Source organism: Phlebotomus papatasi, chromosome 1, assembly GCF_024763615.1.
Source record: "Phlebotomus papatasi isolate M1 chromosome 1, Ppap_2.1, whole genome shotgun sequence".
Classification (NCBI taxonomy): Eukaryota; Metazoa; Arthropoda; class Insecta; order Diptera; family Psychodidae; genus Phlebotomus; species Phlebotomus papatasi.
In genome coordinates, this window is record NC_077222.1 from 34,010,946 (window position 1) to 34,030,258 (window position 19,313).

Sequence of the window (19,313 nt, forward strand, 5' to 3'; positions counted from 1 at the left end):
TGAGATTTATTTATTTTATTTGTAATGACCAGCGCACAATACCTTTTGTTTGTAAACATGTTTTCAAAATTTTCTATGAGAGTGAGCGAGATGACTAGATCTAGATTTCATTCACTCTCACTGAAATGTCAAAAACATGTTTAGTAAACAAAAGTTATTGTGCGTTGGACATAAGGCTTAAATTTCAGTAGAATTAAAATAATAAACGTATTTTTTTATTTAAAAAAAATTCTTATGTCTTTTACATGAAGATTTCAGACTTCGCATTCCCTTGGCTTCGAATATATTTTTCTCATTTTCCTTTAATGAATCTGAACTATTTTTTCAGGAAATATGTAACATAAGATTAATCTATTGAAAGATATTACCCAGAGGTCAGATTCATTAAAGGTATATGAGAAGAATATGAAGTGTTCGACACCAGAGTATATGCGATGAATTAAATTTATTGAGAAACAGAGGAAAAAATTAGTAATTACGAAGCTCTGAGATCATACGAAGCATGGGCACTGTCCCCTAAATAGAAAATCTTAATTTTCCATGAACAAAAATTAAGGTTTTCAATCACATTTTTAATATTACGTAAATTTAAGATCTTGGAAGTCGAAAATACTTTGTAAGCTCAGTCCCTTTTAAAAAATGATTAACTGAGAAAAAAATGGGTGAGAAAATTGTGAAAATTATACCGGTAGATAAAATTCAGTAAATTTCCAAGCACGTTTTCCAAGTGGTATTTTTCAACACATTGTCTTAATCAAATTGTCATTTTTTCAAAACCACCCTCTGACACTGTCCGCCAAATCTACTCTCCCTCAGAATGCTATCTTTTTTTTTTCAATTTTTCCTCAATTTTTCACACAACTCTCTCTCCTATATGTAAAAATATACACAGACAATTTGACACACGAAGCTCTAAGTTGTTCGTTTTTTGAATACTAATGTCCTTCTTTTTGGGCACTCAATTGTGCGAATTTTCCTTCTAAAAAATGGATCTTTCTACAAGCAATCCCTCCATAAGAAAGTCTTCAAGACAATATAACATAGATTTTGGATGTTTTATCACACCTGCCCAAACTCAAAGTGCTTTTATTATTATGGAAAGTTGGACTTTATTCATCCACGAAGGCAAGAATTTAACCTTGGATCTAATTTAATTTACACGTGCTTAAGATATTTAATTCTTATGATCTCAGTCCCCCACAAGCCCAAATATTTTATATTTAATTTTCTGACTTAACGCAAAATAACATTTTACAAAACGCTCTATTTTTTTACTTAAACTTTATTCAGGTGATTTTTCGCCACGAGAAACCGCCAAAATTAAATGAAAACACTACAACACAGTCGATGAGTAAGAATAAACGAAAACACGAAAAGTTATATACATAAAAAAGAATTAAATAAATAAAAAAAAATCATTTAAAAAAAATTCCGCAATATTGAGACAAGCAGACATATTTCATGAAATATTAATTATTCATTTCTCTCACCAATTGATTAAATATCAAGTGTACAAATTCCTTGATATTTGCCCAAATATCATTTTATTGTTACTACAAATTGACTTGCAATGTCTGAGTGAGACTTTGTATTACAATGTCAGTAGCTTTTACGTGTTTCCGAGAGAAAACATTTTTTTTTTTTAATTTTGCAATCAAGTGCAATAGTGCACTGTGACAACGAATTTCCAAAGAATTTCCCCATGAAAACCATACATCAAATATTTAATAACATCTGCAGAAAATTACTTCAACGAGAATTCTTGATAAAAAATAAATTAGGTAAAGAAATGTAGAAATGAGGAATAAGATTTCACACCAAAAAGTCTCACAAGTTGTAGAAAAACTCCAAAACTCCAATAAAACTTTAAAATGTGATTGATGAAAAATCAATAAGATCCAAGATACGAAAAGAAACATTCAAATCAGCTCAACATATATTGAAAGATAGGTAAACCAGAAGCAGAGTGCATTGTAAGGCAATTGAACTGATGGGATTCACACTTTCGGCAAAATTTGATTATAAACGGGTTTATTTCGAAATGCACCTCACTCTAACATTTTATATTTTCAGATTCAGCTGACTTGCCCTGACTAGTAATAGAAAATCTTACAGATTTTGTGTTCTATTTCGAAATATTTCAATAAGTTTCTATACTGAGTGAGAGAAATCCGAATAAGTTAAAATAACATTCCGGAAATGTTAATTTTACCCTGCATTATTGATCCGAAATCGGTGTAAATATTATGCTTTGTAGGTGTATTATGGGTTAAAGTTACCATTTTTCATGTTAATTTTACCCTTAAAAAGGTGCAAAATTAACATTAAAAAATGTTGATATATTTTTACACCTAAAAATGTTAAAGTGACGAGGAAAAAAGTTAATCGCACCCTCTTTTTTTTCTCAGTGTATAGACTTTCTATTTAAATCAGGATACTTTTAGGTGGAAAAAAGTTTATCTCAGAATCAAACTTAGGGGAGATTTCATGATACTCCACCGGTGCATAATAGAGTGAGGTACATTTCAAAATAAATCAGTATAGAAGCAGTCTAAAACCCTAGACAGACTTATGCCCTAGACACACTTACGACTTAAGCCGAGAGACGACTTAGTGGAAAATGATGGAAATGTATTTTAATCATTATTTCGAATATAATTACGCTGAGCCGTCTCTCGGCTAATCCTCAGGTGTGTCGAGGCCCTTACGGCTTAATCCGTGAGACGGCTTAGTGGGAAACTTATGGGAATGAAGTACAATCATTATTTTAATTATATAAGCCGTCTCTTAGCTTAATGACCAGCGCACAATAATTTTTGTTTGTAAATATGTTTTCAAAATTTTCTATGAGAAAGAGCGAGATGACTAAGATCATTTTCGTAGGAAATTATGAAAAGTCAATTGAAAAACTCAATAATGAAGAGGATTAAATGCACGAAACCTGATTGGATTTAAATGGTCTTAAGCAATGCCAAAAAAATCTCGAATGTTCGAAGTCCCTAGTGCGTCAAAATCCCGAATGAGCCAACATACCGAAAAAAAACCAAATCACGAATAGGCCTAAAACCAGAAAATCCAAAATCCTAAATATTCCAAAAAACGAAATGGGTCAAAATCTCTAAAAAACCATAAAATCCAAAAAAAATCAAAATCACAAAGTTCAAGGAATAGGGTAAAGGCTCATAATTTTGACCAGTCTGCTTATAAGCATCGATGTTCCAAGTTTGAAGTGCGATATTTTCAATACTATAATTGACATTTCTTGTTACTCTCTTTTCAGAAGGGTTGTTTAGAAACTTGGCAAGCTACTTATCATCTTATTTTTTTCTAAAATTAGTTTTAATACGTTTAAAAATGAATTGATATGTAGAGGTGAATTTGATTCTTATTTTGGACAACTTGGTGATTAATTTTTACAACTTAGATGTAAATTTGGACAGCTAATCCGCCTCAACAGGATGCCCATTGTTCTTCATTTCATGAACCAATCTTACCAAGTCCTCTTCCTGTTCATGTAAGGGAAACGTAGAATGTCACAGAAGCCCGGAAACTTTCCATATCATTCATTAAAGTGAGTTGACTTCGGTACTCCAAGTACGTGCGGATTCGCTCATTCCCTGGCCTTTCCGGGAGCATTTCAAGGCATTTCTCGCTATATCTCTTTCGTAGAGATGATGCTCCTTTGTTTCTCCAGGCATTTGTCCAACCTAGTCATCACAAAAGCTAAAACTTCACGAAATTTCGTGAGAAAAACACCTGTCCAAAATAAGAACCATCACCTCACTGGTAAATGTCCTAAAAAATTTCCCATTTTTCACACGAAAAATCTAATTCACAAGGCAAATCTCACTTCGGGTCAAATGTACAAATCACCATTAACGTGAATCAACACAATATTCAATGAATATTCAATAATATCACTTAAAAAGACCGAAGAAACATTGTTAGTCCTTCGCCATAGCTAATTAAGACTGAAGTAAACACGAAGTTCTCTCATATTTCTCGTAAGCAATTGCTCACACTGAATTTTCAACAAAGCAATTTCAACTCAAATTATATTCAAAATTTAACGTATTTAGTGTTAAAATCTTCCAAAAAGAACAAATATTTCCATAAAATTCATTATTCATCAAATATTGGAATAAAAATCCATCATTTTAATCAATTTATTTTTAGTGTCCAAAATAAAAAACTGGACAAAATTATGAGCCTTTCCCCAATTCTGAAATAAAATATCCCCACATAGGGGAAAGGCTCATAATTTTGTCCAGTTTCTTATTTTGGACACTTTGAGGATAAAATTGGACACTAAAAATAAATTGATTAAAATTATGAATTTTTATTCCAATATTTGATGAATAATGAATTCTATCTAAATATTTGTTCTTTTTGAAAGATTTTAACACTAAATACGTTATATTTTGAATATGATTTGAGTTAAAATTGCTTTGTTGAAAATTCAGTTTGAGCAATTGCTTACGAGAAATATGACAGAACTTCGTGTTTACTTCAGTCTTATTTAGCTGTGATGAAGTACTAACAATGCAATGTTTCTTCGCCCTTTCTAAGTGATATTATTAAATATTCATTGAATATTGTGTTGATTCACATTAATGGTGATTTGGACATTTGACCCGAAGTGAGATTTGCCTTGTAAATTACGTTTTTCGTGTGAAAAATGGGAAATTTTCTAAGAGGTGCACCAGTGAGGTGATGGTTCTTATTTTGGACAGGTGTTTTTCTCACGAAATTTCGTGAAGTTTTAGCTTTTGTGATGACTAGGTTGGACAAATGCCTGGAGAAACAAAGGAGCATCATCTCTACGAAAGAGATATAGCGAGAAATGCCTTGAAATGCTCCCGGAAAGGCCAGGGAATGAGCGAATCCGCACGTACTTGAAGTATCGAAATCAACTCACTTTAACGAATGATATGGAAAGTTTCCGGGCTTCTTCTGATATTCTACGTTTCCCTTACATGAACAGGAAGAGAACTTGGTAGGATTGGTTCATGAAATGAAGAACAATGGGCATCCTGTTGAGGCGGATTATCTGTTCAAATTTACAGCCAAGTTGTCCAAATTAATAACCAAGTTGTCCAAAATAAAAGTCAAATTCACCTTTACATATCAATTAATTTTTAAACGTATTAAAAATAATTTTAGCAAAAACAAAAAGACAATAAATCCTTGCCAAGTTTCTAAACAACCCTTCTGAAAATAGAGTAAACAAAAAACTCAATTAGTATTGAAAATATCGCACTTCAAACTTGGAACATCGATGCTTATAAGCAGACTGTCCAAAATTATAAGCTCCTACCCTATAAACAGAATACAATACGATCACATAATTTAAAAAAAATAAAAACAATGTTTTTATTTAATTGTTAAAGGTTCCTTGACTTACTACTACACGGAATTTATCATCCGCCCTTGATCTAAAACATCGTAACTTTAATTTTTGTAATAAGAAAGATTCAACAATAAATATCCTCCTTTAACTTCTACTGAAATGTACTAAAAAGCATTTAGTACAACATTTTCTTAATTCAAGATTATCCTTTTCGACCATTTACAGAAAACATAAAAACTTACTAAAAGATCCAGTTATGTCATGTATTATTTATTTATATGCTCCATACTTTTCTTCAGTAAATAAAAACTAAATTCATGTCATAAATTGTTTTAGTACAGACATGTACTAAATATGCCAAAAACTCCTTATAATCTTGAAAATTCGTACCAGTCACAACACATCAACTGTCACACACTCTAGTAAAGATTACCCAACATTAGTTTGTTTTAAAAAACAACATCAGTCCCAAAAAGATTGCTATTGACAAAAAAAAACAAGAAAAATCGAGTAGGAGAATTTCAAGAATAAGATTGAGAAAAATTACTGACACGGGAAAACTTTTTCAATTCAGCAAAATGAAGAGATGAGGATTTTTTTGTGGGCCATGGAAAATTGCTGTTCTCGTAGAACCATTGAAAGTTTTTTTTTTTTTTGAGGCTTTTCATCAGCCATATAACCACTTTTTTGTTTCGCGAAATTCTTCAGGCAGAAATTAAATTACCAAAATGACAAATCCGATTTTCCACTCTCACAACAATTCTTCAAGTCCCTCAAGTCTGTTTAATTTAAGTACAAGGGTGGGTGGTCTTGACTTTCTACAATAATGGTATATCTCCTGGAAATGATTTGCATTTTCTTCCAAAATTGGTAGAAAAGTAAATAATAATAATCAAATAAATACCTGGAGAAAACAATAAATACAGAATATTTATGCTGACAGTGATCTCTGCACAAGAAGGATATGCTTCTGTTATGAGAGAAAGAACAGTGAATCTTGCATGAGAAAATTGTTTGAATAAGGTTAGGGGAGGTATTTGTAATGAAATTTCCCATCATTTGCACTCATCGTTTCACTTTGTTGAACACCGTCAAAAATGATTAACATTAATTTGACAATAATGGAAATATATTGTGTTGATGGAAGATAGACGGGGAGTCAATAAGTGAATTTCTCTGGTGGAAGGGTTGATTTTATTGCCATTTCGCAAATTTATCCATCAATTTTATTACACATAATCCACCCACAAATTACCCTTCAAGTTCATCATATTAAATGCATCTATACCTATACATAAAACATTATAATACCTATTTATTATTAATCTTTTAATAGAACTTTATAAATTCAATAAATACCTTGCATTTTACTTTATGTAATTATCACGATAGAACAATTTTTGAATTTAAAAATCATTTAATACTAATTTTTTTCGAAATACTATTTTTCTCTAAGACCAAAAAATATTTCAAAAAACATCATATCTTAAACTTAAATAAGTACATTTTAAGCATACTTTTAAATTGAATTAACAATATTAAACGATAAAAAATAAGATCCCAGTTAAAATCCTGGAAGCTAAAATTCCGAAAATCAATATCGCGTAAAGATCGAAATCCCGAAAAGAGATCTTTGGCTTCTCGGGATTGAGAACAATTCAGGATATTGTCTTTTCGGACTTTAGTTAGACCAATATGAGATTTTGGCACTTTGGAATGCTTCGGGATTTCAAAGAAATCGAAAATTCTAATTTTCCAGACTTTCGACCCATTTTAGATTTCGACTCTGGGATTTTGACTCTGGATATTCATACCGTTCAGGATTTTCGGTTTTGATTTTTCGGGATTTCGGTCTATTCTGGATTTGGACCCATTTGGGACTTTGATCCTTTGGGATTTTGATCTTTTAAGATTTTAACCCATTCGGGATTTTGAAACCGGTTTTTCATACCGTTCGGGATTCTCTATTTTGACTTTACCGGATTTCGGTTTATTTCGAATTTGGATCCATTTGACATTTTGGCTTTTCGAGATTTTGGCTATTCAAAATTTAGCCCTTGTCAGAATTTGGCTGTCATGCCACTGAAAAAAAAATCATTTCAGGTTTCCTTTTGTAAAATTTGCGACAGTTCTAATTAGAATTAGAGTCTAAGCGGTCTTTAGAGGTTTAGCCAAAGTTTCAGAAAGTTACAAAATCCCAAACAGCAATCAATTTAATTGATTTTTCAGAATCTAATACATGAGTATTTGCCCTCAGTAATCCAATCATAAAAGTTAAAATTTTACCAAAAATCTTGATTGATAAGAAATTACAGAAGTTCAATCATACGGTTAAAGGTCTTAGGTTTGAGACCCGTATTAGATTGCAGAAATGAAGCCTGTAAAATTAGAATTTTTCCAATTTCTCATGATCGAACGATAATGACCAAATGATAACAAATTTTCATCAACAGATAAAAATTTTGCAAATAACGCTATACTTCACCCGAGATGGTTTTTTTTCTGTTCGTGAAATCAGTACAAACAAATGCTGAAATATCCCAGATTTTATCTCAGCATTTCAAAGGATTTCATCCTATTTTGAACCTATTTCTTTATTTGAAACGCTGTAGTAGACTTCAATTTAAACATTTCAACATTTTTCTTCTAAAAGGAGCTAGTACTTAATCTAAAAAAAAATGTTTGAAAAAAAATCTTGTTTAGGACTTGATATCGATCCACTTATGCCAGATCAAAACGATAAACATTTAACCAAACTTTCCACAAGGATAATGTATGCAATATTTCATTTAAGCTACTAATACGAATTTTATCATCTTTGATTTGGGCAACTTGGTCCTAAATTAGACATTGTCCTTGAATAGGTATTAAGCTTTATATTTTTACGATCGATTGCTCTTTTAATATTATCCTTCAGGGCGTCATTCGATCGATGCAGAGAAAAAAACGTTTACGTTTTTGAAGGTAATAACAAACGACATATGGAGCGATATACGGGCTTCAAACCTAAGACTTAGTCATATGGCTTAACTGTTCTAATTTTTTATTATTCACGGTTTTTCGGAAAAATTTAACTTAGGAGTGGATTATTACAGATAAGTGACCTATAGGGTTATCAAAAAGTATTAAAATTGCTCGCTATTTAGGATTTTGAGATCTTCGGGAACTGGGCTAAACCTCTAGTCTGAAGCCGGTCATATTGTTATAGAATGTCTGACGACATGCGCTTAAGTGTATATTAATATTAAAAATTAGAAATTAAAACCTCAAGGGCAACAAAAACGTAACAATTCAAAAACTACAAAATATAAATTCTTTCACATAAGTCTGAACCTTTGATCAAAGATATGTAAAAGCTATTTTACTTTTTCAATTCTGTATTATTCTTTCCTTTCCTTAAAAAGACAGTCTGGCCCTAAACTCTGCAGAAAGAAGGTATTTGGACAGAAAGTTTCCTTTTATTTTTTCTTATCTAAATAGCTTTCTATCCCATACACCAAATAAAAAACTCAAAGCACAAATGAATAAGAAGTTTCAATGAGAAGAGCTGAAGAGGAGCATCAAGATACGAAGTGATTTTATAATAAAAACGTTCCTAGAAACGTGACATGACTTTCGCAATTTTGAGGGTATAAAATGAAGACACATTCACATTTCTCCCCAATAATTCCAACAGATGAAAAAAAAAAGAGTCCAATTGAATCCCCGACAAACCCCAGATTTTTCTCATTCACTCTCCAAATTGGGATAAAGATGCTTTTTGCAAAAAAATAAAAGGAAAAGAAAAAAACTCTGTAAGAATTTTCTTTCGTCACATCTCATCGAATAATAAATTGCGTTGGAAAGGCACAAAAGTATTAAATCAAATAATTGACAAATTTCATTAGCCTGACTCTTTTCTCTCTCACATTAACTTTCTTCCTTCAACCCCTCCAGACGAAGCCTCATGTGCAATTTGTTGAATTGCAAACCAAGTCGAATCACTCAACCCCTCACAACTCAGAATATTTAGTTTAACCCTCAAGTAAAAAAAAAAGAAATCACTCTTCTCAATTAGAGGGTGATTACGAAACAATTGACCCATGCCTATAAGAGAGAGAGCGATGAGAAACCAAATAAAGGGGATGGGATAGCTGAGAAGAAAAGGGGTTTAAGTGAATTATTCACTTAAAATAGATTTATTCCGGAGATACATCCTCTTTTGCAATATTATTAGTCCTTCGGGGAATATTTGCGTGTCACACAATCAACACTTGAGGATTTGTAATTCATAACCCAGCAATTTTCTCAATTGACTTCCCAATCCGGGAGTGTGACCGAAGTATTTGCCATTTTGAGGATTAAACAGAAATCTCAAATGAAAATAGAAATTTATCCACTTTTATTGGTTCTCCTCACAGATCACCGTGGAAATTCACCAGGATCCTGCTTCCCGACGCCACCAAACCACCTGATGCCATGGCATCCACCACCCAATGGAAATGCCGCCGGAAATGGGGGAGGAAATGGAACAGGGGCACTACACGACGGCAATGGAAACACCGTAATGCCTGGCAATGGCAGAAAAATTCAGAACATGAGTCTCGTGTGTGTCGTGTGCGGAGACACGAGTTCTGGCAAACACTACGGGATTCTAGCCTGCAATGGATGTTCTGGATTTTTCAAGCGTAGCGTTAGACGGAAATTAATCTACAGGTAAATGCCACCGTCGGAAAAAATGACGAAAGAGCTCTAAAAATCTGTTTGCTTTTCACTCCCTTATTTCCTTGAATAAGTTATGTTTGTCGCTTAACTTAAGTGATCTGCTTGCTTTTATGAAATGAGGTTTAAAGATGCAAGCACAGAGTCAACTATTTATAGTTCAGAGATTGAAAATAAACGTACACATACTTAAAACAATTTAGTTACATCCTTTAACTGCCGACTAGAAGCCTATAACTAAATTTGTGGACTTTGTGGAAAATATAAATTTTCTCTTCTTTAAAAAAAATAGAGAAAAAGGGATGACAGCGTCCCAGTCCTTGGGAAGTGCTCGAGCTCGTGACTTAAGCCCCGAATAGTCAGGCTGATCCTCGATAATATTTAGCTTATAAAATTTCGCAGATAAAAGGATTAGAGGGCACTCAATGGGTCAAGTGGTAGAGCACTGGCTCTATGATGCAAGTGTCCCGGGTTCGAATCCCCTTGAGGTCATCGGAATTTTTCTGGCGTTAAAGGTGTTCGAATTGCATCCAGTGAGCTTCATTGCACTTTATTCCACGGGACATGGGACTGACAACCTCATCCCGTACAAGAAAATATAATAATGCATGTCTAGAAATCCTCTTGCGGGAAGGCCTTGTTCCTTCATGAAATGTTGTGCCAGCATTATTGTTATTAATATTATAAAAAGGATTAAATAAAGAAAATTTATACAAAGGACATCTAATTGATGACCTTAAGTCTTCAGTGTATGACAGTTTGAAATAAATTTTTACTACTAAATTTTACAGCCTGTGTCTATTTTAGGCTTTAGACGCCATACCTCAATAGTATTTTTGCGTAATTTATCGTTTACCGGTTCTCAACTGATATTAACCAAATCATAAATTACTCAAAAGAACGCCTAAAAAAGCTTAGAAGTAATATAATAAAATTGATTTTGTGGTAAAATTTAGTTACTAGTTATAAACCGATTCATTACCGATTGAGAACCGATTGCAACCGGTTCAGACTTGTTTGAAATTCCAGGACCTTTCCAACGAGCCCAACATTATCCCAAACGGCTGAGAAATGCATTGTAAAGTCATTTTCAAACTTTGACTTTGAAAAACTTTTATTAGGAATTATTTAACGATATTTTCGTAAATGAACGATATGTCCACCTGGGTCAGGGGAATGACGTTTCCTATATGTTTCTAGCGTACCGAAAAAACTTCGGGAGTTTATTCGGTGTTTTCTGTTATTGTGGAATGAATTAGTTAAAAATAGAAATGCAAAATAAAAGCCAATTTAATATGGAATGGGCAATCGAAAACCCCAAATTGGCAACCTACGTAGTTTCGGAGATATCTCGTGAAATGTGTACGAAAACAGGAAAAAATTTACACTAAAACTGGTCGCATTTTTCAAAGCTAATGTCACCCCCTTGACCTGAGTAATTCCTGAAACATAACCAAAATTAAAAAAATCGTACGACGCGTTTTCGAACACTCGCAAAAAACATGGTTTTGGAAAAGAAATGGCGGGAACACAAAATTGAATAGGATTACCTAGAGTATGGTAAAATATAGAATTCCGAACAACGTGAAATTCCAAGAAAATAAAGTTAGAATTCAGACAAATCTCTCACAACTTAAAAAAAAAAAATCTTTTAAAAAAATACTGTAGATTTAGAAAAATAAAAAAAAATACTTTAGAAAAATCAAACTTCCAAATTGGTTTTCAGGAATTCCAAATTTTACCGTTACAGTTGGTAATAGTCACTAATTCTGAGATAAGTGTTCCCTCTTAAAAACTTTAAATCCACCTTTGAAAGTTCATTTGTATTTACCCGTAAGTTTTTATTTCTCAAAAGCCATTTTCTGACAATTTAAATAAAACATGGTTTGCGGAATCTTCGTTTTTTCCATTTTGTTTCTTACACTTTTGTTTTTCCCAATTTGTCTTTGGAATCTTTGTCTTCGGTATTTTTTTGTTTTTTTGGAAACTTTGTCTTTGAAAATCTTGTCTTTCATATATTTTATTAAATAAAATAATGATATCACAATGGTGTTTTTGAAGTTTTTAGTTTCGTCCTTCAGGGCAAAGGGAAATTTTCTGTGTTTTGGGAAGTTATCGGTATCGCCTGTCGGGGCAAAGTGAAATTTTCTGTGTTTTGGGAAGTTATCGGTATCGCCTGTTGGAACAAAGGGAAATTTTCTGTTTTTGGGAGGTTTTTAGTTTCGTCCTTTGGGGTAAATGGAAATTTTCTGAGAAAAGGGAAATTTTTGGAAAGTTATAAAATATATTTAAGCAAAATGTGTTACAGACAAAATTTATGAAAATTGTGAAAAATGTATGAAAGACAAGATTTTCAAAAACAAAGTTTCCAAAAAACAAAAATTACCGAAGACAAACTGGGAAAAACAAAAGTATAAAAAACAAAATGAAAAAAACGAAGATTCCCGATCCCTAAAAAACCACCCGGTAACATTAACTTCGGTTGACTTCACCCCCTGCTTTTCGTAAGCTTATCTCTAATTCTAGCATTTTACGATGATCTTCACCGATCGGACATGGTAGATCGGATCGGTGAAGACCATCCTTAAGTGCTAAAATTAAAAAAAAAGTTATGAACAGCAGGCACTGAGAGAAATCCGAAAAAGTCAAAATAACATTCTGGAAATGTTAATTTTATCCTGCAGCATTGATCCGAAATCGGTGTAAATATTACCCTTTTTAGGTGTATTAGGGGTTAAATTAACCCTTTTTCATGTTAATTTTACCCTTAAAAAGGTGTAAAATTAACATTAAAAAAATGTTTATATATTTTTACACCTAAAAAGTGTTAAAGTTATGAGGAAAAAAAGTTAATCGAACCCTTTTTTTTCTCAGTGGGGGAGCAAAATCCCCTCGGATCGGAGGGCAAACTCACTATGTACAAATTTGCTGGAAATTAAACAATTTAGAAAGGCCTAACGTTATTTTCAATTAAAGGAAATATTAAAGCAAATTTTGTAATACAAATCATAAGTTTTATTTGTTTTATTAAACATTGAACTAAGATCTGATCACGATCATAAATTTAATCAATCAAATGACCGAACGTTTGAATGAATTATACAAAAAAGACAGGACAAATTATTTAAAACAAAAACCGAAAAATAAATCAGCATTTAACCGAATTTGACCGAAAATTTGACCAAACAAATTCCCAAAGTTATAACCGATGATTTAACTGAAAACAATAACAATAAATTATGACAATTTGATTATTTTTTTGGGTTAAAACTTCTCTTTTGAAGTAATTGCTTCATGAATTCTTAATCTATTTAAAAGTCACCCAATGACTACATCAACTCTATACGAAACATCATTTGCTTCTAAAATGGTATCAGATGCTCAATTATGCTATTTAAACAGGGATTTTATATTTAAATTTATGCAGTGACATAAAAATCCGTGAAAAAAATAACTTTTAGTCCTCCTGGTAAATGCTCTTTTTCCCGCCCCATCCCAAGGGGTGAATATCAATTTGTATTTCCTTTTTTTTCACTATTGCAAACACCAGAAAATTATTAATTTATTCACTCCTACCCATCTTAAATGTCGTATACTTTTGCTGCTACACTGTCATATGAATAAGATAGAGGATTATGCCAGCAGAAGGAGCAAAATAACAAGGATCAAGTGAATCCCACTTGGTGCCAAATGTGACCATCAATTGCTCATGCCTCTAAATGGTCCATAAATCCCTCTGATGGAAAACTTTCGGAGGGGTGTGTGTGTTCTGCTTTGCAATGTATAGAGGGGTGGGTGAGGAAATTATTAAAATATTTCTTCAATTTCTGAATGATGGATCAACATGAACTAAACAAAAATATCAAATTGACATTTTGGTAGAGAAAGTCTTTGATTAAATTGCAAATATCATCAAATACTTCACATATACTCTTAATCCGGTCAAGAGCTCAATCCCCCAAAATCAATTTATGTAAATTCATCCCAAGAGCGAATGAATCAAAACGCAATTATCCCTGATTGGATGAACCAGGAGAAAATGTAGCAGATTTTTCCTCTTTTTTTGTTTTGGGTGAATCCTCAAACTTGAACTCCAATCGAGAAGCGAGATTTAATCCTTGCGGTGGAACTAAACCCTGGGGTGCCCCTGACTATACGAGTAAGTCCCATTTTTGTCTTGCACCAAGCGCAGATGGTCAAAGAGAAGAGATACTTGAATTGATTTGTGAAAAATTGAAGTCACCCAAATCATCTTCTTTTCTCTCCTTTATCTCTCTTGCCTTAATTGTTTTGGCAGAAGGTAAATCATCGCTCAAAGGAACTACACAATTCAGTGAAAAATCCTTCAGGGTAACTTCATTAATTTTCAACAAGATGAGCATCTATCTCATTGCAAAAATAATTATTGAAAAGATTTCTTCAAATCATTTTCATTCTGATATCAAAGAAATTGTACAATATCAATGGTATTCGAATAATTTCGTGCAGAATACCAAAGAAAATATTATATTATCTCCACGGAGTTATGCGTTGTCTTCATAAAATAAGGAAACTATCTGGTTGCAACAACGCAATATAAGGAATTTTTAAACCAAGATTTTTCCACGTATAAATCATTTCCAAAGTTTCCAAATTAATTTTGATTCAATCTTGATAACCAGTGTTCACAAATACAGTAAAATTTTTGTTTAATTAATAATTAATTAAAAGAATCTCCTTAAAATATTTTTACAATAGCTTTATATCAAAATTAATTTGCATGATTTTACTAATTAATTACAAGAGAATGGCCACTTGAAACTGATTAAAACTTATTCAGAATCCAAATAAATTTCAAAAAAATATAAATATGTTCGAGGTGGTTAGTAAATACAATTTCCTAAATAAATATTTTAATACTTGACTTTGAAAAATAATCAGAAAGTATATTTAAAGGTCATTGACGAATACGAATGTTTGTGTGAAAAACTTCAAAAACATTATGCAAAAAAATTAAGTGAAGACAATAAAAATGTTAAATTTTTTAAAGAATAATATCAGGCAAATAAAGTCACAGAATAAAATAAAAAATTATTGCATCAGATTAGCAATATTTTGGAAAAAAAGATGTCAATAAAAGCAATTGAGTAGATGAAAGCTTTCCGGCTTCGCACACACTCTGGCTTCGAACACTTCATATTTGTCCAATATACATAATGGTTCCCACTCAAAATCCAAAAAACAAAATCCCGAATGGGTCGCAATCCCAAACAACTAAATTAAGAAAAGCCCAAATCCTCCACCACATCTAAAATTTTAAAAGGGTCAACATTTCGAAAACCAAAAGGGTCAAAAACCCGAAAGACAAAATTCCGAACGCCAAAATCCCCAAAGGTCAAAATAACGAATGAGTCAAAATCCCAAATAGCATGAATCCCGAAAAGCCTGAAAACCTGAAAGCGAACATTCCGAAAAGCAATATTACGAATTCTTGAAAGTGTCACAGCGACTTCCACGATTGAACCCGTGCTTGCTAGAGCCAAAGAGCATTTTTTGTGATCTGTCTAACTATTCTACAGGTTATCCTCTGTATAATTTCGATCATTTCAGATTTTGGCGATCGGGGTTTTAGCATTTCGGAATTTGGATTCATTCGAAATGTTAGTTTTTCGAGAATTTGACCCATTCGGAAATTTGGCTTCTCAAAATTTTGGCCCATTCAGAATTTTGGCTTTTCGGGATAAAAGTAAAAATAAATAAGAATTTTCAATAAAATTTTCAGGAAAAATATATTTAATGGACGATATTATTAAGTACAAAGCAAAATCAAAGTAATTACAACAAGTTGGATATAAGTTTACAAATATACCGCAAAAGTTTTAAGTTTCAAGACTTATTAAAATTTGAAAACTAAAATGTTATTTTTAATAAAATATCGATCATCTTTAGTAAAATACGAATCGTTTCAGTTTTATACTGAACTGTTTCCATACCTCACGTTCATCTTACTTTAGATCTTAAAAAACAAGATTTTGGAAAGAAATTTAATTTGAAATAAATGAATAATGCCAAACCTGTCTTTAAAATATAGGGGAGACTGGGGCAAAAATTCACAAAACGGATATTTTATTTTTTTACAAGCTACCCGAGCACCTCCAAAATTTCTAATTAGTGCAGTTTTATAGGAAATTTACCGCTCTACAACTCTGTGAAAGTCATTTTCTTCTATTTTGTAAGGAAATATAATATATTATCGAGCCATTTTCTAAAAGGTAATTTTGTGATCATTCTCAAAAATGCTGGGGCAAAATAGTATCAGGCATAAGATACTATCACATTTTGATTCGCTTTATTACGGGATTCCGTAAATTTAAGTAAAATACCGAGATTACATATTTTCATAGGAAATTTATTCTTCTACAGCTTTGTAAAACACCGTTTTCTACATCTGAGCGAGAAAAGCGCATTTTAAGCTATTTTACAAAAAACACACAAAAGACTGCAAATCGTTTGACCAATGCAAACAACAAGCAACGACATATAGCATTGACGTTTCTTTTCACCGTGGGACATCAGAAATTGTTTCGGTTTTTGTTACTTTTTGCTCCATAGCTTTTGTTACTTTTTACCCCAAGTGGTCGTTTTTTAATAAAAGGATTTCTGGAGAAAAGAATATTTGTAAAATTCTAAAATAGATAGCGGATTCGTATTCAAAGAATATCCAGATAATTTGGGAAATATTCACCAGTGCATCAAATTTAAAATAAGTTGCTAATAATTGATATCTTCTGCACGGAAAATATTTCAAAAATAGAGCTAAAAATTTCGATATTTTTTATTTTCTAAATTCCTTGTTCAAATTCTAACAAACTTACGACATTGAAGAAGACCTATGGAGGATATCTATGGAAGAAATTTTAAGCCGCTATCTTATTTATCTTGGAAGATATTGAATTTTAATATTTTCAATTTATGACTTTTTGCCCCAGTCTCCCCTAATAATTCACTGTATCGTTTTTTTTTATTTAAGGTCTTTAAAGCGCAGGGTGGACACCCCGAATGATACTACTACCCCATTTGATGCCACCTTGAATAAACCGTGTAAACAGACGGAATTCCCACGGGAATTCCCATGAGATTTTCCATTCCGGATGGGAATTCCGGATAGAAATTCCCATATTGAACTGTCAAATTTTTACCATCCGCTCTATGCGCCTCTGGTGGACTTCAAGCGCAACACAAAAATGCTCCGAAGATTTGAATTTCAAATTTTGTTTTTTTCCGAATATAAATAACGGAATGTGTATTTAGAAGATATTTTACGTACTTTATTTTATTAAAGTGGCTTTATTATACCACAAGGATATTAGTAATATTATCTATTAATACATTTCATGGAAAATCTTTTAAAATTTCTCGAGAAATGATTAGAAATGTTGTTATAGCGTAAATATCTTGTCAAAACCCCCAATTAAAGTGGATAAATCAACGACAAGCTTTGGATATCTTTGCTGATAGGACCTATTGATTAATTTTCGTTTAATTGTAGTGCTGATAATTTAAAATTTTATAAAGTGTTAGAAGAAAATGTATAAAGTGTCCCTGGGTGACCAAGCAGTCAATTCATTCGGAACAGAGATGTTTACAAAAATTAGTTAATTGTATAATAATTGAATACAAATTGTTTTAAAAAACAAGAAGACTGTAAAATATTTTAAAATTTTATTTCCAAAAAAAAGTAAACAATAAAAAATATTGAAGTAATATTTTATATCCGAAAAGGCAGTTTATATGGTTTCTGGCTATAATTTTCATCAGTGAACTTCGATAGTTCTTACTATTCTTTGTATTTCCTTATCTACATTATTATATTCTTTACATTTTTTAATAATGGGATTTATTGAAAAAGATAAATTTTGAATCTGCCTTTCCAATCATTTAAACCTGTTCTGAAATGTTATTGATGAATATTTAATTTAATCCAGAAACACTAATCCTTTCAAAATTATTATAGTATTATTATTCGATTTCAAATTTGCTTTTAAAATCAATGTTTTGATCACTACAGGAGATTTTACATGTTTTTTCATATATTATTTGCTTAAAAACACTCCAAATTAAATTTTCGGAATTCTTCGGAAGCAAAAAGCTATCTCGAGCGAGATAGCTTTTTTCCATTTTAGAAAATTGAATATTTCACCCTCCAACGGAAAATTTCCATTTGAAATTCAAAATATTTCAAGACATTCGGGCAGTTTCGTGCACTTTTGAAGAGGGCGCTTGTATAGCAAATTTACCATTTGCTCGTGGGAATTCCCGTGGAAATTCCGTCTGTTTACACGGAAAAGGGTATTTTTTCAATATTACGATATTTTCGAATAATGAAATATAAGCAACAATCACTATTGTATATATTTCATAATTCGAAAATATCGTAATATTGAAAAAATACCATTTTATTTAAGGTGGAATCAAATGGGGTAGTGGCATCATTCGGGGTATCCACCTTACACGGGCTTCAGACCTAAGGATTAGCTATATGTTTTAGCTGCTCTAATTTCTCATCAATCACCCATAGGGTTCTCAAAAAGTAATCAAATTGGTCCCTCTTTAGAATTCTGTGAGATCTTCGGGAACTGGGCTAAACCTCCAGTCTGAAGACTGCTTTAGGGTTTGCTAAATAGCTTTGGGAAATATTTAAAATGAAAAATTATTCATTTTATTTGAACTTCTAAATTTCAATGGTCGTGCTTGTTCAAGTCAAAGATATCCGGGATCAAGGTTAGGGGAAACTGGGGCACCACCAAACAGGGGTACCACCAAACACTGCGATTTTTTAAATAGGTATAAGATTTCAGAGAATGAGACTTACATGAAATCATAGATACTATAGGGATCCTTGTACAGAGAAAGAATGATCCACATAGTTCAAGTAGTTTAGAAATAAGAATCTTTTTTCGCAAAATTGTGAGATTTTGATAATTTTAGTCATTTATATATCTACCTGGAAAATAAAACTGAAATAAGTTACATCAAATTTCACTACACCAGTACTTTCCTACATGTTTTGGGATAATATTTATGTATCTACTAAAGAAATTAATGTTCACATTTTTTTAAAAGAATATAAAATCCATCATAAAACAGAGTTTGGGGCACCAACAAACAGGCAAATTTCTCACAATTGCAGATGTCGGGAGCGTAGCTTGAATGGCAAAATTTTTCCTCTTCTTCATCTCCCTCTTTGTTCCATTTCTGAAATTTATATCCATTCATGGGATTT

General features: G+C 32.0%; 1 protein-coding gene across 4 annotated transcripts in view; it reads left to right on the forward strand.

The window, feature by feature from the left end:
• LOC129798862 (photoreceptor-specific nuclear receptor) overlaps positions 1 to 19,313 on the forward strand; it is a 33,525-nt gene that overhangs the window by 3,908 nt on the left and 10,304 nt on the right. For all 4 annotated transcript variants that reach the window (XM_055842304.1, XM_055842306.1, XM_055842305.1 and 1 more), the window contains exon 2: positions 9,751 to 10,045. In XM_055842304.1, the coding sequence (XP_055698279.1) occupies positions 9,751 to 10,045 (295 nt within the window). The remainder of the gene's footprint in view (positions 1 to 9,750; positions 10,046 to 19,313) is intronic.